General features: G+C 41.8%; 1 protein-coding gene across 3 annotated transcripts; it reads right to left on the bottom strand.

The window, feature by feature from the left end:
* fgf12b (fibroblast growth factor 12b) lies at positions 1 to 26,113 on the bottom strand. 3 transcript variants are annotated; one of them, XM_060888580.1, is made up of 5 exons: positions 25,879 to 26,113; positions 8,212 to 8,322; positions 4,366 to 4,469; positions 3,758 to 3,956; positions 1 to 3,555 (listed from the first exon to the last, which is right to left on the bottom strand). In XM_060888580.1, exons 1-5 carry the CDS (start codon positions 25,901 to 25,903, stop codon positions 3,425 to 3,427), a joined length of 570 nt encoding a protein of 189 aa, XP_060744563.1. In that variant the 5' UTR covers positions 25,904 to 26,113; the 3' UTR covers positions 1 to 3,424. The 3 variants fall into 3 exon arrangements, with proteins under 3 accessions (XP_060744563.1, XP_060744562.1, XP_060744561.1); XM_060888579.1 differs by lacking the exon at positions 25,879 to 26,113 and adding an exon at positions 16,524 to 16,757; XM_060888578.1 differs by lacking the exon at positions 25,879 to 26,113 and adding an exon at positions 9,911 to 10,479.

The raw sequence follows: 26,113 nt of genomic DNA, 5'->3' as shown, positions 1-26,113 counted from the left end.
GGTTTCAGTATTTTAATGTAAATGATCTGGTCATCCTTATGGTCAGCGTCATGCACACACACACACACACACACACACACGCACACACACACACACATTTGTACATTACACATCTTGAATGTGTTAATTAATTAAAGTGCAAACACCAACTAATGAAATCAACATTCTGGTTTTTGTGAACAGACAGTCATCAGAGTCAGGCAGTCGTTAATAATCGCGACGTTTCCTCAAACCCAGACGGACATCTTTATTTACACCCCACCAACCCGATGACCTCTGACCTGTGCAAGTGATGCTGGTGCTGCTCTCCTAATGGAAGACTTTTCACGAAATTCGCCCCCTATGGCTAAAGACTGCAACTGACTCTTTCATCGGACCAAAAGATGATGGGCCGTGACCTCAGTGGCAAATCAGATTCAGGTGTTGTGTGTGTATATATACTGCATATGTGTGTGTGTGTGTGTGTGTGTGTGTGTTGGACGGTGAGTTGGTGGGTGTGTCTAAAGGGCAGTCTGTGCTTTTGGCAGGAAGACACACTCCAAACAGAGTGTTTACAATCATTAGAGTTCAGACAGTGAGATCAGACACTAAAAAACAAGAGATCGGGCAGTGAGAGATTAGATAGACACTACGGAGTCTATGCGTCTGATCCCTGACATATCTGTTCTCTCTATTTGAAAGATTAGACAGACAGAAAATATATAAAATAAAGAGAGATCATGGAAGACACTGATCTGATGATGATATCAGACCTCCGACATCCGATCAAGACAAGGTTAGATACAAAGACGGTGAGCGAAATTATAGACGCGAGACAAAAATTCATGGCAAATATAAGATCAAACATGCAGATCAGAGAGGGAGAGAGAAGAAATGGCAGAGATCCCAAAGATCAGACAGATAGAAGGATTAGATGTATAGAGATTAGAAGCACTGATATTCCAACATCCATCCTAGTGTGTAAAATATCAGAGATTGAATAAATTAGACTTAATGTAACAGAGATGGAAGTTTGGAAGGATACACGGGACAAAATGGTATGGGACAGAAAAATCTGATGTAGCAAAGACATAGTGAGACAATATCAATCGGATTAGATCAGATTTAAAATGATCACACATGGAAATCATACCAAAAGTCGTACAAACACTAAAAGATGCATGCAGAGTAAGATACTGTTGAGAAATCAGACAATTATATATTGGAAATTTTAAAGTAGACAAAAGTAGAAAAAAAAAAGATTGGACAGATTGGACAGTGGGATAAGCTAGAACTGAGTAAAAATAGTGAGAGATTCGAAACAAAAATCAAACAACAAAACAAAAAGGCGAGATCATAAAGCGAAAGGATAGACACAAAGAAATGAGACACCACAAAGAGATCAGACAGTGTGGTTAGATCCAGAGATAACAGAATGTGAACAAAGGTAAAAAGCATTGACAGTGATACGTCTGATAACAAGACAGAGGGATCAGACGGGAGAGATTAGACAGGTTGAGATGAGATATAGTGGGATAAAACAAAATAAAAAGAACCCATATTTCAGAAAGAGATAGATCAGATACAAATACAGACGTGACGGCGAAAGTGAACAGTCAGATAAAAAGAATTCGGACACGACGCGGATTAGACCTTTTCTCTCAGGATTTAAACAAAAGCAGCCTAAAGATTTAAAGCCTAACTCGAATATATCCTTGAGTGATAATAAGGCTCAGAAGTGCAAAGCGTTTTCAAAATGCATTAAGAAAAACAAAAGTGTAATAAATTAAACACATCAGAGCTCTTAAAAACATGTAGCCCACAACATCCGCACAACAGAAAAGCCGTCAGCAAGCCGTCACGTGCTGCAGCGCGGCTTAAGACTAGCGTCGCTAACATGCATCGTAGTTAAAACGTCTCATAAACATCTGACTCCTGTAAGGATTCACCAGTTCCTCACAAGTCATCCATCCATACCTCCATTTTCTGTAGCACTTATCCTACACAAGGTTACAGGGAACCTGGAGTCTAACCCAGGGGACTCGGGGCACGAGGCACCCAGGACGGGGTGCCAACCTGTCACAGGGCACGACAACATTCAGGCATTACAGACAGTTTAGAGATCAGCCTAACAGGCATGTCTTAGGACTTTGGGGCGGAAACTGGAGAACCCAGAGGTTTTCCTGGAGGACACACACACACACACACACACAGAAATGACCCTGGAGATGTGGGGCAAAATTGGTAATCACTAAAGCCAGCCTGCCCCTCCACCGCCCTTCAAAAGTACTCCAAAAAAACAGTTACACACCTGCATTTCCATCGAACTACCTAAAACTGGTACCTTTTTACCTCTTTTGAGGTTTCTTACCTTACTTTCACACCAAGTAGCGAGAACATTTCAGACGACCGTTCGTTTTCTGTGTATGTCGGAGCGACAGTGATTTCTATGCAAATTCTATGCAAATTATTTACAACGCTGTAAAGTTATACAACCAATCAAATGACTCCTCAGAGCAATCGTAAATCACATGTTGTTTAAGGTTTCTTCAGCTCCCTACTTACTTCCTGCTTGTAGTTTCCAAGTAACTTAACGTTAATCCTGTCGTATAGTCTGTAGTGTGTAGAGACATTATGAAAGACAATGAAGCTTGGAACGAAGCAGCAGGGATCGTTAGTGCCGACGGCGAGCGTATGTAGCTAGTGCGCTGCTAAGCTCGAACAAAGCCTGGCACGTAATGTAAATTATATACAGCCATCTTGTAAAATGCTACCGAATAAAAAGCTGTTATGTGCAAACAAACATTTCGGACCGATTCATTTCAAGCACGTTAAATCAAAATGTTTCTGAACTTCTGACATGACAACAATTTGGAGTCCACTGAGATCACAATGACACCCATCGCCCGAGTACAGAGCAAGAGCGTTCACCACTTGAGCCAATCGGAGAGCAGAATCTGAAACCGACGATTGATAGCGATGATTAGAGCAGCACACACACATTCATACACACACCTACACACACACACACACACACACGCAAACAGAAAGAAGCGCATGAAGGTGCTTTTGCATTCGTAAATTGACATGTGAGGATTGGTACATGGCTTTAAAGCTTAAACTTCCAAACAAACACATACATATAGACAGCATTTTCCTTTCGTGTCCAAGGTATAACACACACACACACACACACACACACACGCACGCTCGGCAGGCTTTGCATAAAATGTCCTGATTTCAAATACAGGATTTCTTTCCTTTTTTTTTTCTTTGTTTCCTTTCTGAGACATTCACAGGATTGCAGATTTCAATCTGCTGTTTCTTGGGTGATTTTTTTTTTCTCCTGTTGAGGTGTGAATTCTGTGAGGTGCTATGTGTGTGTGTGTGTGTCTGTGAGTTTGCGAGTGTGTTTGTGTGAGTTTGTGAGGGTGTGAGTGAGCAGCTATGAGCCATCCTGCTCGGTCGAGTCCGGGTTCGGCAGATTCTCTGCATTCATGCTCGGCGTCCCTGAGTCTTTCCGGCTGCGCAGCTTCTCTTCTAACTCGTGCAGTGACGGTTCCTTGTACATACACACTGCGGGTAAAGAGACCGAGGTAGTGTTAAGGACGAGATAAAGTAAAGAAATCAGATAAATCAGGGGTAAAAGTAGAAGTAGTTGTTTCACTCTGATTAGACAAAAATAAAAATACATGTGGACTGAACACTGCTGACTTATCCCTGTGTGTGTGTGTGTGTGTGTGTGTGTGTGTGTGTGTGTGTGTGTGTGTGTCCTCACCCTCAATGGGTCTAGGGACAAAGTGTGAGCAGGGTTTGGTTTTTTTGACACGGTTCCCCTTCATGATGATGCCGTCCTTGCTGAGGCCGAGAAACCAGGCACGTCCGCTCTCATGTTGACGATACAGAGTGGACGAGTAGATCACATAGTAATTCTCAAACACACTCTCCTTAAACTTACACTCTGCTGTAAAAACATTCTGAGAGTGTGTGTGTGGGGTAAGAGAGAGAGAGAGAGAGAGAGAGAGAGAGAGGGAGAGAGGGAGGGGGCAGAGCAAGTCAAAAAATCTGAGCACATTATTGCAGGTATGAATCACACACACACACGCACACACACACACACACCATGTTGAGTCACCATCACTCTTTTTCACTGCTGACACAAAAATATAAAAGCTCTCAATCTTAGTAAAGACTCTGATTAAAAGTCTGTAACTCTTTATATAAACCACACACACATGTTCACACACGTACACCTCTGTATAACTTTATTATCACTCAGACATTCAGAGATAATTAACACACTAACACCTCAGAATAACACCATCTGATCACACACACACACACACACACACAGACTGACAGTGCACAAACTGATGGCATGCTTACTGATGTGTAGAGGAATCCCTCAGCGTTCATGGCCACATAAAGTCCTGCCTTCACACCCTGAATGGCCACAACACGCAGACCCACTGGAATCAAATTAAAAAGAGCTGCAGAGAGAGAGAGAGGGAGAGAGAGAGAGAGAGAGAAAGAGAGAGAGGGAGGGAGAGAGAAAGAGAGAGGGGGGAGAGAGAGAGAAGGGGGGGAGAACACATAATATCCAAATCCAAAGCACTACTAAAACAATTTCCAATGAAAAGGAGGTTCTAGTGAAAGAAAGAAATCAATACATGTGAAACAAGATAAAGAGAGAAAGAGAGTGAGGGAGGAGCGGAGGAGTGTAGAGGGAGGATGAAGAGTACAAGACATATGAGTGGAGAGAATACTCTGTATCGATTTAGCTCTGTCAACCTGTAACACACTGTAGTTTTGTAACACACTGTAGTTCTGTAACACCGTGACACACTGTAGTTCTGTAACACACTGTAACACACTGTAGTTCTGTAACACCGTAACACACTGTAACACACTGTAGTTCTGTAACACACTGTAACACACTGTAGTTCTGTAACACCGTAACACACTGTAGTTTTGTAACACCGTGACACACTGTAACACACTGTAGTTCTGTAACACCGTAACACACTGTAACACACTGTAGTTCTGTAACACCGTAACACACTGTAACACACTGTAGTTCTGTAACACACTGTAACACACTGTAGTTCTGTAACACCGTAACACACTGTAGTTTTGTAACACACTGTAGTTTTGTAACACCGTAACACACTGTAACACACTGTAGTTTTGTAACACACTGTAGTTCTGTAACACTGTAACACTGTAACACACTGTAGTTCTGTAACACCGTAACACACTGTAACACAATGTAGTTCTGTAACACACTGTAGTTCTCTAACACTGTAACACACTGTAACACACTGTAGTTTTGTAACAAAGTAACACACAATAACACTGTAAAACACTGTAACACACTGTAATACTGTAACACACTGTAGTTCTGTAACAACGTAACATACAGTAACACAATGTAACACACTGTAACACACTGTAGTTCTGTAACACACTGTAGTTTTGTAACAAAGTAACACACAATAACACTAAACAATGTAACAGACTGTAGTTCTTTAACACACTGTAGTTCTGTAACAAAGTAACACACTATAACACTGTAACACCATAACACACTGTAACACACTGTAGTTCTGTAACAAAGTAACACACTATAACACTATAACACACTGTAGTTCTGTAACACTGTCACACAGTAACACACTGTCACACAGTAACACACTGTAACACTGTCACACAGTAACACACTATCACACAGTAACACACTGTCACACAGTAACACACTGTAACACACTGTCACACAGTAACACACTGTAACACTGTCACACAGTAACACACTGTAACACACTGTCACACAGTAACACACTGTCACACAGTAACACACTGTAACACTGTCACACAGTAACACACTGTAACACACTATCACATAGTAACACACTGTCACACAGTAACACACTGTAACACACTGTCACACAGTAACATACTGTAACACTGTCACACAGTAACACACTGTAACACACTATCACACAGTAACACACTGTCACACACTGTAACACACTGTCACACAGTAACACACTGTAACACTGTCACACAGTGTAGTTCTGTAACACTGTCACACAGTAACACACTGTAGATCTGTAACACACTGTAACACTGTCACACAGTAACACACTGTAGTTCTAGAAACACTGTCACACAGTAACACACTGTAGATCTGTAACACACTGTCACACACTGTCACACACTGTAACACATTGTCACACAGTAACACACTGTAGTTCTGTAACACTGTCACACAGTAACACACTGTAGATCTGTAACACACTGTAACACACTGTCACACAGTAACACACTGTAACACACTGTCACACAGTAACACACTGTAGTTCTGTAACACACTGTGGTTCTGTAACACACTGTGGTTCTGTAGCAAAGTAACACACAATAACACTGTAAAACACTGTAACACACTTTAGTTGTGTAACACACTGTAGTTCTTTAACATACTGTAGTTCTGTAACAAAGTAACACACTATAACACCGTAAAACACTGTGACACACTGTAGTTCTGTAACACAGTGACACACTATAACACCGTAAAACACTGTAACACCATAACACACTGTAACACACAGTAGTTCTGTAACAAAGTAACAGACTATAACACTATAAGACACTGTAGTTCTGTAACAAAGTAACACACTATAACACCGTAAAACACTGTGACACACTGTAGTTCTGTAACACCGTAACACACTGTAACACCGTAACACACCATAACACACTGTAACACACAGTAGTTCTGTAACAAAGTAACACACTATAACACACTGTAGTTCTGTAACACCGTAACACACTGTAACACCGTAACACACTGTAACACCATAACACACTGTAACACACAGTAGTTCTGTAACAAAGTAACACACTATAACACTATAACACACTGTAGTTCTGTAACACCGTAACACACTGTAACACCGTAACACACTGTAACACCATAACACACTGTAACACACAGTAGTTCTGTAACAAAGTAACACACTATAACACTATAACACACTGTAGTTCAGTAACTCTGTCACACTGTAACACCGTAACACACTGTAACACCATAACACACTGTAACACACAGTAGTTCTGTAACAAAGTAACACACTATAACACTATAACACACTGTAGTTCAGTAACTCTGTCACACTGTAACACCGTAACACACTGTAACACCATAACACACTGTAACACACAGTAGTTCTGTAACAAAGTAACACACTATAACACTATAACACACTGTAGTTCAGTAACTCTGTCACACTGTAACACACTGTAGATCTGTAACACACTGTCACACAGTAACACACAGTAACACACTGTAGTTCTGTAACTGTAGATTTGTAAGCCTGTAGTTTCCCTGTTAACTATTCTCAGGCTCTGTATTGATGATGCCATACTAACTCTAACATTTCTTGTTATAAAATGTTATGAATATTTCCTGTTATTTTCTGGCAGCAGCTCATTGTGGTTTATGTGTCCTAACCATCGATTTTTCTCACTTTAAACAAAGCAAGTTTAGCCAACTGCTGTCAGAAATAAACAATTCAGTGTTATATGAGAATGCCCAGAGGCTACAACATGACCCTCTCTCTCTCTCTCTCTCTCTCTCTCTCTCTGTCTGTCTGTCTGTCTGGTAGGAAGAGTACGGGATTCTTGGCTGCACTATACACTGGTGCTCTGATTGCAGCAAAATTGCTAAATGCTGTATTGCTGTAGCACAAAAGCAGCAGGACTAAACCTGCAGGCGATGCTAATGTGAAATGCACCGATAACGCTAGCGCGCGTGGGTGCATCCGAATCCCCCGACACACAACTCTGAGGTGCTTCTCTGCCTGCTGTGGAGTGTGGAGGTGTTTCTCTCATTGTGCATGCATTTCAGCATTCCTCCTGCTCGATGGTCAGAGGGCAGGGGTCAGAGGTCAGGGCTGACCTTGACTTGTTGGAAGTTCTGATGACTTTACGAACTTTCGGTGTTCCAGATCTCCAGTTTCCTTTTTGGATCTCAGCTCAGATTTCTTCGCTTGGAGGACACAAAGGGAATTCAAGCAGCCACACACACGCTCACACTCACATTAAGCTCCGTGTCTCAATGTCACAGAAATAAATGGAATGAGATAACGAAGATGATGACAGTACAGAAGATACTTGTGTGTGTGTGTGTGTGTGTGTGTGTGTGTGTGTGTGTGTTTGTGTGTGTGGACTCACTGTGGTCGCTGTTCTCATCTTTGGTCCCATTAATGGTTCCATCTGGTTTCATCTGCAGGTAAAACCCCTGTTCGCTGAACAGCCTTGTCACAATCCCCTTCAGCTGTGGCTCTGTAACACACACACACACACACACACACACAATCCAGTTCTTCACTGATGTCACACAGTGGGTTGTGGCTGATTTCTTTCTACCACAGACTGTAGACTGACCCCAGCACTGACACTCATGTCAGGTGATTACACAGACACGCCCCTTATATTTCATCTCCATCTTCACTTCATCATCACCTTTTTACACACACACACACACACACAAAATAACATGTAATGAGTTTCAGGTGGTTTATTTAATGTCCATCGTCTTGTCTCCAAATTGCCTTTACAAGAGAAGACGAGACCTTGTGATGTGATTCACTGCTTAACGTTCATCATTTCACTGTCAAGCTACTTACAGTCACGAGCGCTCACGAGTGCTAATATCACCGCAATCAAAGTCGAGTGTGAACAGTAACCACCTGTATAAAAAAAAAGAAAGGAAGAAAGAAAGAGCTTCCTACTAAATCCCGGTGCAGCTCGATTGCACTGAAAATACACTTCACATCTCTGATTCAGCTCCAACTCCAGGAAGTGAATCAAACATGCGATGTGTTACGGGCTGTGGGTGGCATTTTCTACCATGCGAGCTGCAAACTAAGGCAGAGGACAGAGGTGCAGTGCTGCAAAGGTACAATATGTTCTGGATTTTAAAGTTCAGTAAAATACAACTGTTAAATTCATCAAGTAAAAAATGAAGGTCATCAATTTCATTAAAAAAAAAATCATGTATGAACCATGTGTGACTCACCGTACTTATTATTATTATTATTATTATTATTATGAGCTATAATGTACAGTGAGAGAGTTATATGACAGCTATAATGGTTAGAGAATCTGACTCCTAACCCTAAGGTTGTGGGTTCGAGTCTCAGGCCGGCAATACCACGACTGAGGTGCCTTTGAGCAAGGCACCGAACCCCCCCAACTGCTCCCCGGGCGCCGCAGCATAAATGGCTGCCCACTGCTCCGGGTGTGTGTTCACGGTGTGTGTGTGTGTTCACTGCTGTGTGTGTGTGTGCACTTTGGATGGGTTAAACACAGAGAACAAATTCTGAGTATGGGTCACCGTACTTAGCCGTATGTCACGTCACTTTCAGAAATGTCACTTTCAGTAAGGAAACTCATGTCTTCTGTGCCACAACATTCCCGTGTTGTAGAAACTAATGATGACATCATCGGCAAAAACACACAAGCAGGTTGCTGTATTTCCTGAACAAGTGTGTACCCGAGTTGTGTTCACATTCACACGTGGCTCAGTTCCAGTGCAGTACCAGTTTTTCACCTGTTCACGTGAGTTTCGTCACGTCAGTAGTCGGGACTGTACGCTGTGCTCCACTTCCCCAAGATACTTATGTGTGTGTGTGTTTGTGTGTGTGTGTGGAGGGAGGGAGGGACTGTGACAGACTGGGTGTGTTCCCACCTCACTCCCAGTGCAGGATAAAGTGGTGCACTGGAAGATTCAGTGTAAAGTTGTTTCTTGAATGTAAGTGTGAACACACACATACACACACACACACACACACACACACACACACACACAGAGGAAAAGAGTGTGTTTATATGGAGTGTGTGCCCCCACCATCCCCGAGCGTGGACTGACCTGGTTTCCGAGGCGCGGGCCGCTTCTTCCCGCCGCTGCAGAAGCGCACTTTGCTGAAGAGACCGTACAGGCGCCTGCCGCACAGCGCGCGCGCCTCTTTACCGGGGCTCGAACGGCGCGCCGAAGCGGCCCCGCGATCGTTGCCGGATTCGCGCGCCTGCCGTTTCTGCCGGATGAGCGAGCTCGCGATAGCCGCGGCCATGTATCGCTCGCGCACGGACACAGAAGCGGCTCCGGTCACGCGTGCATACGCGCGGAGAGTGCATGGAGCTCCGATAGAGCGCTCCGGATCATTACAGAGTACCAACGCGTGCGCTCACGTGTTTATTAATGCCTTGCAGCGACCTGCTAGCCGAAAGAGCGCGAGACCGCTGATAAATCCCAGCGCACGGTTTAGAGCGCGAGCCTGGTGACGGAGTGCGCGTGCTGCTCTCTCCCTCCCGCATGCATGTTGTTAAAGGATCACACCGTCAGCTAAACCCGGAGAACCGGAGGAGTGAGAGACAGAAGAAGAGTGAGACAGGCAGGGAGGGTGTGTGTGTGTGTGTGTGTGTGTGTGTGTGTGTGTGTGTGTGCGAAAAAGAGAGAAAATAGGAGATGTGTAAAGCTCAGAGGAGAAACTGAACAGACTTCAGCTGAAGGTAATAATCATGTGAAACACACACACACACACACACACACACACACACTTCTTACGAGGTCTTACGATCCTTCATTGACGTCATTTTAAATAAACCCTTTAAATAAATCAGGTAAATCTGAACCCTAACTTTATTTCGGTTGCCGAAAAAAACTTTCGGCTCATTTATTTATTTATTTATTTATTTATTTATTTATAATAAAAAACTGGTTACAAACTGCCAAATTTCTTTACATACTCTTAACTGTCATATTCCTATCAATAAACATACACACTGAACACGCATGTACTCAACACACTGAACACGCATGTACTCTATACACTGAACACACATGTACTCTATACACTGAACACACATGTACTCTACACACTGAACTCACATGTACTCAACACACTGAACACACATTTACTGTATACACTGAACACACATGTACTCTACACACTGAACTCACATGTACTCTATACACTTAAGACACATGTACTCTATACACTGAACACACATGTACTCTACACACTGAACACACATGTACTCTACACACTGAACTCACATGTACTCTATACACTGAACACACATGTACTCTACACACTGAACACACATGTACTCTATACACTGAACACACATGTACTCTACACACTGAACACACATGTACTCTATACACTGAACACACATGTACTCTATACACTGAACACACATGTACTCTACACACTGAACACACATGTACTCTATAGAATGAACTCACATGTAATCTACACACTGAACTCACATGTACTCTATAGAATGAACTCACATGTAATCTACACACTGAACTCACATGTACTCTACACACTGAACTCACATGTACTCTACACACTGAACACACATGTACTCTATACACTGAACACACATGTACTCTATACACTGAACACACATGTACTCTACACACTGAACACACATACTCTATACCCCAGCTAAAAATGTCCAGCTCACCTTCACTACACTACTCTTGGTGATGAATGGTTCTTATCCTGTAGACATTTAAACGCCTCGATCTGAGTTACTGTCGAATACACTTAACACACAGTGGCATTTACAGGAGACACTGTGAGACTTGGGACGCTCTCTGACTGAAATAATGGCTGTTTATGTGACCCATATAGTGGATATATGATTTGGGACACATCCCCACATCGTTCTGTGCTGCTACTGCTGCTGCTGATCTATAACCAGCCGCTTAACTCACTTAACAGTCCCTGCTTGTGATTTAACCCCTTTCTTTTAAACGTGTAAGTGTATTAGTGATGAGTTAAAAGCGCCCTCTATCTGTGTGTTTCTGTAAATGTGTGTGTGTGTGTGAGAGAGAGAGAGAGAGAGAGAGAGAGAGAGGGAGAAACACAAAGTGCTGCAAGATCGTTTCTGTTCTGTCTTTATTAAAGAGGCCAGTCAGTGTGACCCACATACACTCATCAGAACACACTGATTACCCCCCCCCCCCCAACACACACAAATACACAGACTTTTGATTGTACCACTGAGAACAGAAGCAAGCAGGATGAAGCCTGATGTGTGTTTGGACCGTACTGGTGTTACATCATGGCCCATGACCACCCCGGTCGCCCCCCACCCCACTTCCACACAACACAACCATCATGTTCCTGAAAAATCTATTTTTCAGGCTACCAGAAAAAAAAAAAAATCCATTACATGGTACCTGTATCACGTAACACCTGACTTGAGGTTGCGTTTGCATCGTGGAGCTGTCACTGGAGGCGAGCGCAGACGGAAACGGCAGCCAAACACAACACCATCATCATCGAAATACGTTGTGAGATAACACCGTTGCCAGGCAACTAGGAAACCTGGATATGTTTTAAGTATGTTAATGACTAAGATCCAGGTAGCTGGTGTGTAACCGTTACAACTTGCGTGTACCAAAAGTTGGATGACAGGTTTTATAAAACACTAACTCCGGAGACTCCTGACAGAAAAGTTCACCGTAGTAAGGATTACTCGTGTCTTTTAGTCCAGATGGAGCGATAATGTATAAGAACAAAATACGTACTGTATCGTCAGAGTGGAGATCAATCTGAAAGCTTAGGAAAAACTTAGATATTCTAGGAATCTGTCATCCTTTCATCTCTCCATATACAGCATTATAGCTCCACTGCTGGAGTAGATGCGGTGTGTGTGTGTGTGTGTGTGTAACCCCTGATGCTGCAGATTGGAAATCGATTAGAAATCTTCGGTCACACACACACACACACACACACACACACACACACACACACACACACACACAAATACACACACCAGTAAAATCAATGTCTGTGGTACGAACTAGTCTGGACCTCTGCCAGTAACTATGCATACACACACACACACACACACACATATTTGAGAAGACAGCGAGTGTAATAGAGATAAACAGAGATGGATGAAAAGTGTGCGTATAAGATAGAGCAATGCTGCCATCTAGTGGACAGTACAGACTCTTTACTCTATAATTATCCTGCACAATGCACATTACTTGTTATAGTAATGTGGGTAAGGAATCAAGCCCAAGAACACAACGGGCAAGAAAGTGTCCTTAAGTACTAAGTCAAGTGGAATTACTTGTGATACTGATTGGAGTTTAAGAGCAGACTGATTACTATAAAAGGAGGGAAGAAGTGCTTCAGTCATTGTGTTCATCTTAGTGACGCTTAACTCCAAAGGAAGATGTGTAGCTATCATTGCTTTGCATTAAAGTGGCCTCACATGCAAGGAAATTGCTCAAAAGAATATTGCACTTGAAAGAACCATTTACTGGATCATCAAGAACTTTGGATGGAACAGGAATAAATTAGTCAGGATTTGGCCCAGACGCTAATATCCAGCATGTTAGAGCGAATTACAGATGTTATGAAGATCAAAGGTCAGCACTGTAAATATCCACTGTTTGCATGTATTAAATGTTCTTGCCAATAAAAGCTGTTAAATCTAAAAATGATCTTCAAATACTGAAGCAGCAAACTTTGCAAAACACAAAATTTATATCACTGTCAAAACCTTTGGCCATGAGTCATGACTGTACACACAGAGGAGCAATTTAACACCAGGTATTTAATCTGAGGGTGGAAGGAAGTAGGTGAGGATCAGGATCCATCTGGAAACCTGGGAGTTGTGTAAAGATAAAGACGGCCACACGGTGGCAGCAGAAAGCTAGACATTTATTTATATGAGGCGCATTCTGCAGCCTCAGTATCCAAGGGTGAGAGAGAGAAAGAGAGAGAGAGAGAGAGAGAGAGAGAGAGAGAGAGAGAGAGAGAGAGAGAGATGGGAAGAATGGTGTGAGAAAGATGAGAATGAAAATGATATATTTATTAGTGTATTTTTATACAGGGTTGAGTCTCAATTACTGATAGAATCAGCAGCACTCTCTCTCTCTCTCTCTCTCTCTCTCTCTCTCACACACACACACACCTTTCCTACACTCCACTTTAATCAGCAAGCCAAGTTGAGCTGGACATTAAATCCAGAGCAGGACATTAGACTTTCAGCACCTCTCACGGCGGCCATGTTGTTGCCTACATTGTAAAAATGCCCGACATCAGATAGATCAGAACCGTCTAATCACAACAAATCTGTTAACCCTCACACTTTAGATCCTTACGCTGCCTCCCAAACGGTAATCAGTGCGTATATTAGAACTAAGGTCATTTTACAGATCAGTGTGCATGGTGCAATTTTTTTGTGAGACAAGTTGAAAGAAACGTTTGAATAATTGACGAGCGAGCGCGATCTCATCCTGTCTCAGACGGACCGTCTAGAACCAGTAAACATCTTCACTTCACTTCACTACACCGTCCACTACACCGACAGATCTCTGAACACATCGAGCTGTTTAGCAGGCCTGCTTTGGTCGAAATAACAAGCCTTTTTAATAGAACTTAAAGCAAATAAATAAATAAAGTGTAGATACTCTTCTGAGGTCAAATTATTTACATTCACACTGAGCCACCTTTATCAAGCTGGAAATAAATGAAGAAATGAAGTATTAATGAAAATCCAGTCCTGTAGCAGGGATGTAGCTGAACATGAATTGAACAGCTCTAAAAGATACAGAGAACCCGGGGTACATGTCTGTGGAGGATGAGTCAAGAGGCGGAACTATTAGTGAGCTCACTTTTATTTTCAGAGGCTCTTTTTCAGACAGAAAGAAAGAAAGAAAGAAAAAAAAACAAAGGAAGCACAACCTGAGAGGGGCCTTCACTAGCTGGTGGTTTATTCCTCACTCAAGGTCAAGCTCATGCTTTGTGTGTGTGTGTGTGTGTGTGTGTGTGTGTGTGTTTCACAAAGTAACACACCTAATCTAACTGACTGTAATAAGACACAATGAGAATCATCACGATACTTGCCGGTGTAACCCCGCCTACTCGCCTACACTTGACCACGCCCCCCACGGCCACAGAACTCTAGGTCATTTTTTCATTTATTAAGAGGTTCACACGACATCTGGTTGAGACTACAGCTGATCATCAGGACAAACATTAAGGGGATTTGACAAGACAAGGTGGAATAAAATGCGATTTTTACAACATCCTTGCTAATATCGCGAGAGGACACGTGGAATCGTCGATAAACGATTCCAGTCATTATTATGTCATTAATGTGAACAATCTAAAACTGAAAAGAATATTTCCTTCCGTTTAGCCGTGCATTAAGGTCACCATTTTGACTCGCAGCTGCATGCTAACTGCATCCCAACCTCACTGCAAGTTCTGGTACCGTGTCCTGTGAACCTTTCAGACCTCTCTGGAAAACTAAAAAAAAATTATAAAAAATACAATTAAATAAAAAAAAAAAAAATACTATAAAAATTTGAAACTATAAATGTAATTAATTACGGTGATGTGCAAGAGAAAAGATCTATTTTCTATTAATTAATAATGACTTCTATTTCCCATGATGCTTTTCTTCACTGTACTAATGATAACATCAGTTTCTTCTAGACCACGCCCACTTACAGGTATAAACATACAAATATTTTAAGCGATTTGCGTCTCATTAACGAATAGAAAAACAACTTTGGCTATGTAGCCTTTGACACAAAGCCATAGGCTACTTGTCCTTTAGCAACTACAAATTAATGCTAACTAGCATGTTAGCATCTCACAGTCTCTTTAGTCCAAAATGTCTCCCATGATACTTCACAGATCCTGACTAAATTCATATGTTCGGCACTTGTTTCAGATTAAAATGAAGTGAAAATTATTTTTAGTTAATGTATATTTATGTTTGCTAAAATACTTAGCATTACAAGATGCTACTGTAATCAGACTGTTTCGCTAAAAGTGTCCAACAAATGAATAAATGTAAATGTAATCATAAATAGCTAGCTAACAGCTCCATGATATAATGTATTAAATAGAATTATAGCAACACTTTATGCTAGTAACTAAATAGCTAGCTAGTGAGATATTTAGCTACAAACACTTAAAATACTGAATGAAATAAGCTATTAAATATAGCTAACTGATTAGCAGGACATTTTGCTAGTAACTAACTAGCTAGGTAATGTGATAGTTAGCTACACCTCAGAATACAAAATATCGACTTCTCAAATATTAATAGATATAGCTAGCCGATAAGCAGCACATTGTGCTAGTAATTAAATAGCTAGCTATCATTATAGTTCACTACAAACATATAATCAAATACCAAATGAAAAAGGTATTAAATATAGCTCGCTTATAACAGGCACATTACATTAGTTACCTTGTTAGCATGAGAGTTACAAACACTTCATATTAAAATACTGAATGAAAAAGGTATTGAATATAGCTAGCTGATTAATAGCACATTAGACTAGTAACTAAATAGCTAGCTGGTGTGATGGGTAGCTATAAACGCTGTATAATAAAATACATTCTTTTAGACAATGTATATAACTTGTTATCAAAAATGTGTGTGTTTGTGTGTGTCTGTGTGTGTCTGCTTGTGTTTGTGTGTCTGACCAGATTCAGATGTGTCAGTCTTCTTCTTTGTGCCTTCTTCTTCATCTTCTTCCTCTGCTTTGTCACGAGACAGTAGGCGTCGGAACGCACCAAGAAACCGCGTCATCCTCAAACACACACCACTGTTCTGTGTGTTTGTGTGTATATGTGTGTATGTGTGTGTGTGTGTCCTTGACTTGCCTGCAAGGCACACTGGTCTCCACTACTGTATATAGACAGTGTGTCTGGGTGTGTGTGTGTAACCGAGATGTGTCTTGCGTTAGAGAGGCTATTATTAACACTGTTTACATGGAAAAAGTGCTGCACGAGGAAATTCCTGAGACTGCTTAAGACACACACACACACACACACACACACACACACACAGTGAGGATGGGACAGTGACACTATCTCTGTCCAAACATGACGGGCCCTCCTCAAGTGATAGAGAAGCAGGACCTAGGAGTTAATACCTGACAGGAAATGACCATTTTCCCATCTGTGGTCCTTGTCCTTCTTGACCTCTTAGTTTAAAACAGGACACTGAATTTTGAGCTTCTTCAGCCCTCCATCCCAATGAGCCTTGGAATTAGTTGTGCAGCATGATGGTGGTATGCTTCTTACCTGCATGGATGGTCATATCAGGTGACATGGAGAAATCCTCCTCCACTCTATGCAGATTCTTCACTGGTGTCCCACAAAGCTCAGTACTTGGTCCATTCCTTTTGTCTCTTTTATTTTATTTTCATATCACAGTTATGCTGATGACACTCATCTTATCCTTCTGCTTCTCCACAGATACTCATCATATGTCCATATCATGCTGATTATAACACACCTTCATAACATTACCATCCCGCCAGTCATCCTAGATGGTATCTCATCCCCTGAGACTAAATCCCAGCAAGACTGAGCTGTTGTCTATTGCTGTAGATACATCCTCGGGTCAAGATCTCGTAATCTTGAGAACACGCCACCAGGCAGCACATGCAATCTTGGGGTAGTTCTGGTCAAGTAAGTTTTAGTCCTTACTTATCTATGCAGGTTTCCTTCAAGAAGAGGATCCAGCATTTCTCTCCACAGGGGCCACTCTGGGGTTTCTCTTGAATTCGATGCCATCTGGCAGGTTGTGTAGATACAGATTGCAGCTACACAACTTGTCCTTAAAATCCATGTCTGTCTTCCCTGCCCTGGCTTCCTGTAGTTGCCTGATGCTTAGCTCCAAAGCCATTAGAAGGCACTCACCATACCCTACTTTGCACCACTTTTCCTTTCAAGCCTCTTGCACAAATTGACCCCCCATCCCTCCAGAGACATGCATCAAGACTCTTATCTGTACTCGCACTCAGTTGGTGGAATTACCTTACCCTGGCTGCATGAAAATCTAAATCAATAACTGTCTTCCCCTGAAGCCTGAAGACCCACCTCATCAATAAACCTCGAGCACTGAAAAAACTCGACTTGTACAGTTTTTCTTGCTGTACGAACTCTGTACTAATTCCTCTCTAACAAGGTTTTAGCTGATTAATAGTCTTAGACCCTGAACTGTTTGTGCTAGGATTTGATGGAGACTACAGAGGACCTTGGTAGATGTAGTAGCTAGGTGGTTAAGGCATTGGCCTAGCAAGCTGTCATTGCTGGTCCCCTGAACAAGACTTAACCCTCAATTGCTCAGTCGTATGTTATTTCACAGTGTGCAGAAACAAAGCCTACTACAGTCCCTCAGTTCCACTGTTAATCCCTGCCCTGGTCATGCCATCAGTGGTTGCTTTCACCTCCAGTTAAAACTAGCTGAGTCAAAACTTGGGTGGTTGCTACAGTGGGCATGTCGACTGTTTTCTGTATCTGAATGAGACTGAATGTATCTGTACCTGTTGCCCCTTAAAGGTGGGGTGCACGATCTCTGAAAGCCAATGTTGACATTAGAAATCACCAAAACAAACACGCCCCTAACCCAAATGGGTGTCACCCCTGTTATGATAGCTCCGCCCCACACATACTGTACATACGCCACCCGGGCAACTATTATGGTGGAACCTGCTGGGGCGGCTGGCATATAATTTATTGATATATTTATCAATAAATTAGCTCAATGAGTAATACTATGGTAATACAGATGTGTTTTTGTAGGACTGTGTGTTGTACCGTGAAAGGTTTAGCTCCGTTTCACGCCGAAGACGACGTTCAACACCTAGAACCCGAGGCAGAGGTAACGGCAGAGGCTAATGTCAGACATGCGCACTGAACTTTTTTTTTTTTGTCGGCCCGACTCAGTTTTTCTGAAGCATTTTTCAAACAACGTGCACCTCACCTTTAACCCACGGGATTCACTTTACCAATTTTCCATGTGGACCGTATTCTGTTTTAGACTCAAACACCCATGTGAATGTCAGCATCGAGTTCCTTCAGTTCAGATATCTGCTTCACTGCACTACAGTAAGGAAATAACACGTTTTAAAAGCAAAATATAATTTTATTAACAGCACCTCCTCTGCATGATGGAAATTTCTTTGTAAACAGACATGGAGTCATTTCTTCTACTGATGATGGACTCGTGTTAACGTGTCTGGTGTTACAACTGTAACTGCATGTCCGCTGTGAGACAGCTTCCTGATCCAAACATGAGGATGATTTCAATACGATCTTCATTTGCCAAAGGCATTCTTACAGCGTAAAATCTATAATATAAACACAATTTTCTAAAATAAAAATATGTTTTTCTGGAGACTTTTGAGATTCTGTATACTGGGATTTTTAATTCAGATGGAAAATCATATTTAAAAAGTTAATAAAGTTTAAAAATATTTCACCAAAATGAACACCACAACATCCGTGTATGCTCTTTATGGGTTGTCTGTGTGTATTATGTAAAAGTCTGGCTTCATAATAATACTGATGACACAATGGGGGGAAGTTGTGGCCTAATGCTTAGAGAGTTTGACTCTTAACCCTAAGGTTGTGGGTTCGAGTCTCGGGCCGGCCACGACTGAGGTGCCCTTGAGCAAGGCACCGAACCCCTTAATGCTCCCCGGGCGCCGCAGCATAAATGGCTGCCCACTGCTCCAGGTGTGTGTTCACGGTGTGTGTGTGTGTTCACTGCTGTGTGTGTGCACTTTGGATGGGTTAAACACAGAGAACGAATTCTGAGTCTGGGTCGCCGTACTTAGCTGTATGTCACGTCACTTCACTTTCACTTTCACAATGATGTAGTGTGTGTCGTTACCTTGAAGATGTTTTTATCTCAGTTACAATGTTTTCAGGTGAAAGCTGCATGAGACATGACATGGAACTGTAAGTTCTCTATAATGCCTGAATGCGCTGACTTGAACACTATTGTGATATCATTTAAACACTTCTGAATTCTTCTGCTGTGTTTAATGGGATACTGTTTAATACTAATACAGCTGAGTTCTTGTCTGATTTTTTTTATGGCCTCGTGTAGAGAATATCTGTCTGTGATCGGAAACAATGCTTAACACATTAGTTAAATAAATGTGTACCTCATCATTGTCGAGTTCTCCATTCTGATTGGTCAGAATGTGTTGATTAATTTTCTATAACAGTGGTCCCCAACCTTTTTATCGCCGCAGACCGGTCAACGTTTGATCATTTTAACGCGGCCCGCTGAGGGAGGGACGTTGATTGTTTATATTTTAGATTGTTTTGATTTAATAATTTTAATTTAATTGTATTTAAACATGCCTTCAAAATAAAATAGTTACACCAAAAAATGAATATAAAGTGATTTAACATTTTAACTCACTAGAACGCTAAATCAATGAGAACCCTGAGCTTGTTCCTTTGCAACGAGACGGTTCCATCTGTGGTAATAGGAGACAATGACACCTGAAGTGTGTTGCTTATGTCCAGTTTATTCCATTGTTTTGTTTTGGTTGCTGTCACTGCAGAAAACCCCGCTTCACACAGATAGTATGTCGGAAATGGCAATAAGGATTTAAGTGCTATAATGGCTATAATCTCAGGGTATTCCGCCATGACTTTAATCCAGAACACCAGCAGAGTTTCTAACTTTCTAACGACGTCTGTTTCGTTCTCATTTTTGCTAATTTGTGGGTTAAATTTGGACACAATATTCACTTACACCAAGCACTGTTAAACATGAGAAAGTACCGGTGAACAGAGAGCAGAGCGATACACACCTTCTCTCCACCAAAGCTACAACGCCACTGCCGCTTGCAGCCGCTCAGCTCCAGACGTCACGATACCACGATATTTTGCGCATGCGCGGTATTGGTGCGGCTTTAGGTGACGTCTCTCAGCTCCTGGTTAACCTCTCGTCCGTGGAAAGTCGCACAAACCAGAGAGAAATACACCACATTAAATAGAATGGAAAAATGTAATGTTCCTTGGGCGGCCCGTTACCATTTGGTCCACGGACCGGTGTTCTATAACACCAGCTGTGAAAGTAGTTCCAGTTGTAATTCTGTTAAATCGCTCACTCTCACATAGGGCACATAAACTGATAAAAAAAACAAGTGTTTATAAGGATTAAATATGCATTTAGCATGTTTGTAAGAATCTCTGGTGTTACTACTTTTCTTTCTACATTATGGACAGAGGCATCAGCTCTGCTGGTTGCACTGAGCCTAATGAATTCCATCACTTTGCAAATGTTTATTTCATCACTTCCAGCCCATAGATATCCACACCTAGATGTCGCCTTGGGGTTCTAAAAATGCGTCAAAACCGCCGCCATCTTGGAACAGGGGTCTTGTACTTCAAATTCATGGACGATGCCGGACTTTTGTGCTGCGTTTGGATGTTCAAATGAACGCAATCTAAAAACCAGACAGCAAGGGATTACATTACACAAGTGAGAATGTGTTTTACGATATTAAATGTTACGACATTATATTTGTGGTTCTGTTTGGTTTGTTTTAGTCCTTGGTTAACGAACACAGCTAATCCATGCTAGTTACTCATTAGTTTGTGACAGTTAGGAAAACCGACAATGTTTGTAGATTCCAAAGCTCTTAATAACGACCTTAAAAATTGACCCCATGCTTTTTTTGCTTAAAGGTGAAAAGACCCAACTTTATGTATGTTCTATAAGATTCCCTTATCTGTCAAACATAATTTATTAGATTGTCCTGGACTTAACACAAGCAGAACGCTCTTTTATCATGTTACTTCACTTAAAGACATATTTAATGACATTATGTCTGAAAAGGGTTTGGATTTTTTTATCGTATGTTAATTAAAATAAATAATTGTATAATATGACTTGCTGTTTATATTTGTTTTGTTTTTATTGTATTTATATGATATTTGTGTTTTTGTAATTTAATTTTTTGCCATAAAAATATCTTTGATTGCTGACATGGCATTAAATAAAATATCGTGTTACATGCAGTAGGCTATAAGGTAAGTAGCGATTGTTCATTTGAAGTTTACTTAAGTGGAAGAATGTAAGTAATAAAGTAGATTATCTTAATATCAAAACCTTAAATTTTCTCTGGACTCAATGATAAATACATGTCTGACCGCTGGAACGAACCAAAAAAAAAATAATGTTTATTTTATTTCCGTGAGACCTTTGCCTACATTGATGCTGATGCATTAAAGAGGTGGGGGTCCCCTGTACCAAGATGGCGGCTCTATTGACACATACATTCCAATGAACTGCTGTAGCCAAGGCGACGTCTAGGTGTAGATATCTATGAATTCCACCCTATATACGTATATGACCCGAGTAATCGAGCCAGACTGGAGCTGGGCCAATAGAATTAGCACATGATGCAGCTGTAGTTTTTTACCTCATCTGGATCCTGAGTTTAATCAAACAAGCGAAATGTGAAGGTGGAGAAACGTGAAGCAGCTGTTTTAGTGCTCTAAACATCTGGAACATATTCAGGAAAACATCTATCACCCTGAAAGAAACAGCAAAAATTATATATATATTCCCGCCTCCGCCTTGTGTGTGTGGAGTTTGCATGTTCTCCCCATGCCTCGGGGGTTTCCTCCGGGTACTCCGGTTTCCTACCCCGGTCCAATACATGCATGGTAGGTTGATTGGCATCTCTGGAAAATTGTCCCTAGTGTGTGATTGCGTGAGTGAATGAGAGTGTGTGTGTGTGTGTGTGTGTGTGCCCTGCGATGGGTTGGCACTCCGTCCAGGGTGTATCCTGCCTTGATGCCCGATGACGCCTGAGATAGGCACAGGCTCCCCGTGACCCGAGGTAGTTCGGATAAGCGGTAGAAGATGAATGAATGAATGTATATATATATATATATATATACATATACATATATATATATATATATATATATATATATATATACACACACACATACACATATATATATTAAAAATAACAAACACACATATGTGTGTGTGTGTTTTTCCTGCAAATATGTTTATATTTGTTTGCATTTCCAATTTTTCTGTCTTTGCTATGATTTGTTACATTTATATTAACTGAATTAATTTATTTATTTATTTGTTTGTTTGTTTGTTTATTATTATTATTATTATTATTATTATTATTATTATTATTATTCATAGCAACAATCAATGACCTCATGTTTAAATCACTTGTATGCATCTTATTTTGTCTCTAACTGCTCAGAGGATTGTGAGGAGCTCCTGAAGGTCTAAAGCATCTCGGTGTCAACAGATCCTAAAGAAACTCCACCCTGATCCAGATCACATCCATCGCATGCATCAGCTCCAGGAGTGAACCACGGACATTGCTCCTGTCTTGCACTCAGCCAGAAGGAACAAACTCAGTCCAATAGCGAGACTGTACACATCGTCTACGGCAACCAGAGCTTGGCATCACTTCTGCGTATGTTTGGGTTTCTTTGGGCGAGATGTTCGACTGTTTGAAATGCAAAGCCAGAATCAATAACCACAGCAGCGTTAACACACTGTCCACACAACTCAAGTTACACACACAAACACTGCCCAGAAGTTAAAGCAGGTTAAACACATCATTTAGTGGTTAGCATAGCGATGTAAAGGTTAGGGTTTATCAGGTAGCAATTAAGGGATTAAGTGTAAGTGGTTATGGATTAAGATTAGGGTCAGATCAATGTGTGATCAGATGAGTGAAGAAAATAATTTCACCCTGTTGTAAAAAAAAATTAAATAAATCCCTGCTTTTTTATGTTATAACACCATCTCTGTGGTGAAGCATGGTGGTGGGAGCATCACGTATTTGAGTGTTACTTTTGGCCTCATTTTTTTTTTGAACTTTGTGATGCATTTATTTTTTGGAATATCACTACTCCTCTTTTAATAAGCCTCATGAGATTTTACTTCAATATGACAGCTGTGACACGTTGCTGTGGGCTGAAGCGCCGTGCGAATGTGGTCATGTGACGTAAAAACGATGACTGATGGAGATGTTAAGTTCTCTACACCTTGATGTTTTGATGTTGACGTTTCTCAGGTCTAATGGTAATGATATACACCGCCAACCTGTTTATGTAAAGAAACAATGATATGCGCCACATGGGAACCAAAAGTAAGGCTTTACACCAGCTGCGGCTGTCACTGTAACAAACGGCAAGAGAGTGCGTCTAGGCTTGTGTTGTTATTTTTCTTCTTCTGACAGCCTCATAAGCAAGACGACAAAACCCTTTTTTAGCCCGTCATCAGTCTTCATCAGTCTTCGGAGGATTTGTGGAAGTGAGCAATTTTTAATCTTACTTCGTTTGGTTATGGTGCATTTCTGTTTACACACACACACACACACAGCACATCTAAATGGACTCTGTGTAGGTCTAAATATTCAAAACATCTACAAGCCCCAGCTCCAGGACACCTGAGTTTCAGGCTCGTACACACACACAAACACACACACACACACACACACACACACACACAAACACACACACTCTCACACACACATGCAGAATGTTTTGAATCTTCATGACCGCTTCTGTGGCTGTACAGTACTCTATCCGCAGTCTACGCTATCCTTCACTATCAAGGACATTTTGTGTCACTGTTGACAGGAGACTCATTTTGGATCCTAACAGCCTTTAGATGTTTGTCCAGCGTGTCCAGCGTGTCCAGCGTGTGCATCTTTACAGCACAAGAGCTGATACCAAAATGATTTTGGTAACCAAAAAATGAGGCAACAATCATGATGAGTTTAACATCACTGATGGTGAACCATTATAGTTTTATTCAGAATCCAGATGAATATCGATGCTCAAGATCTCATGTGCCTTCTAGTAGAATTGTACATCTAGTATACAGAAGAATACGTGACCAGTGGAGCTCTGCTACTGCTTCTGCACTCACACACATGCTTCAGGTTTAAAGCAGGATTTCCCTGAGCTCAGGATCAGAACCTGGGCTCCTGAAGCTGTCAGCTGGCCTTCAGGTGGACCTTCGGTGTCCCAGTATACACACAGGGTATCAAACACACTGCTTCATTAGCTCCAGGTCTCTGTTACAGGTTCTCAAAGTTGCAGGGTTTTTTGAAGATCACCACTACGCCACACTGCACCAAACGCTCCTCTGAATTCCAAATGAAAAACATAAATTTTCTAGACTGAAGTGCACAAGTGCCCCAGTGATCGTAACTTCTGATTCTCCTGATAACTCTAACGTGGCTGGGTTTGTAAAAGCTCATGGATGCTTTTTTAAGTTCGCATCATTTACAAATAAAACAACAAGACGTGTGGAGATCAAACACAGCACTTCCGGAATGAGTCGCTGTGTCAGTGTAGCCTTTGTGTGTGTGTGTGTGTATGTGTGTGTGTGTGTGTGTATGTGTGTGTGTGTGCATCTGCATTGCATGCACACTCACACCTGCACAAGGCATACACCAGTTTACAGGGTCTTGGAGGCCTAGTGTGTGTAGCTTTACTGACACACACACACACGCAATGCAAGCTTCAGGTGCAAGGCTATCCTGAGACACAACACACTCTCTCTCTCTCTCTCCTACACACACGCAGGACATTGGGGTGCAGTACAGTGAGTGTGTGCTACACATCCTGCATGCTAATTACCAAACACACATACACTCCACTTAAGCCTTTTTCTGTATATAAAAACGAATGCTCATAAACACACAGATCCAGACACAACACACACACACCATGATGAACAGTCAGCATTTCTGCATTGTGTACACTTTGTATGTGTGTCCGTGTGTGTTTAATGTGAGTGCGAACCCCTCATCGGCGAGTGCCGCAGTCTGTACACACACACGCACACACACACACACACACACACACACACACACACACACATGAGCGCGAGCCCCACATCATGCATCGCCCTGACACGCGCACCTCACTCATGCCCCTATAACCCCCTACACACACACACACACACACACACACACACACAAATACACACACACAGACATATCACATCTGCTCTCTTTCTCACCTGCACTTTTGTCCTTGTTCTCCATCGCACGCGCTGCTATCCTGTCTCTCTCCCTGTCGGTCACGGAGGAGGAGGAAGATGCTGATGAAGATGATGAAGACGCGGTGACGGGCGGCTCCCTCTCTCTTCTTCTCCTCCTCGCGAGGATGCTCTCATGCGCGCGCGAGGCTCACGGCTGAGGGGGGAGTCACGTGGATGTGTTTTATCGCGTGTCGTCGGAGCCGCTAATTCCGTT

This window comes from Tachysurus vachellii, chromosome 15, assembly GCF_030014155.1.
Source record: "Tachysurus vachellii isolate PV-2020 chromosome 15, HZAU_Pvac_v1, whole genome shotgun sequence".
NCBI classification, from domain to species: Eukaryota; Metazoa; Chordata; class Actinopteri; order Siluriformes; family Bagridae; genus Tachysurus; species Tachysurus vachellii.
This window is presented reverse-complemented; position numbering and strand designations above follow the sequence as displayed.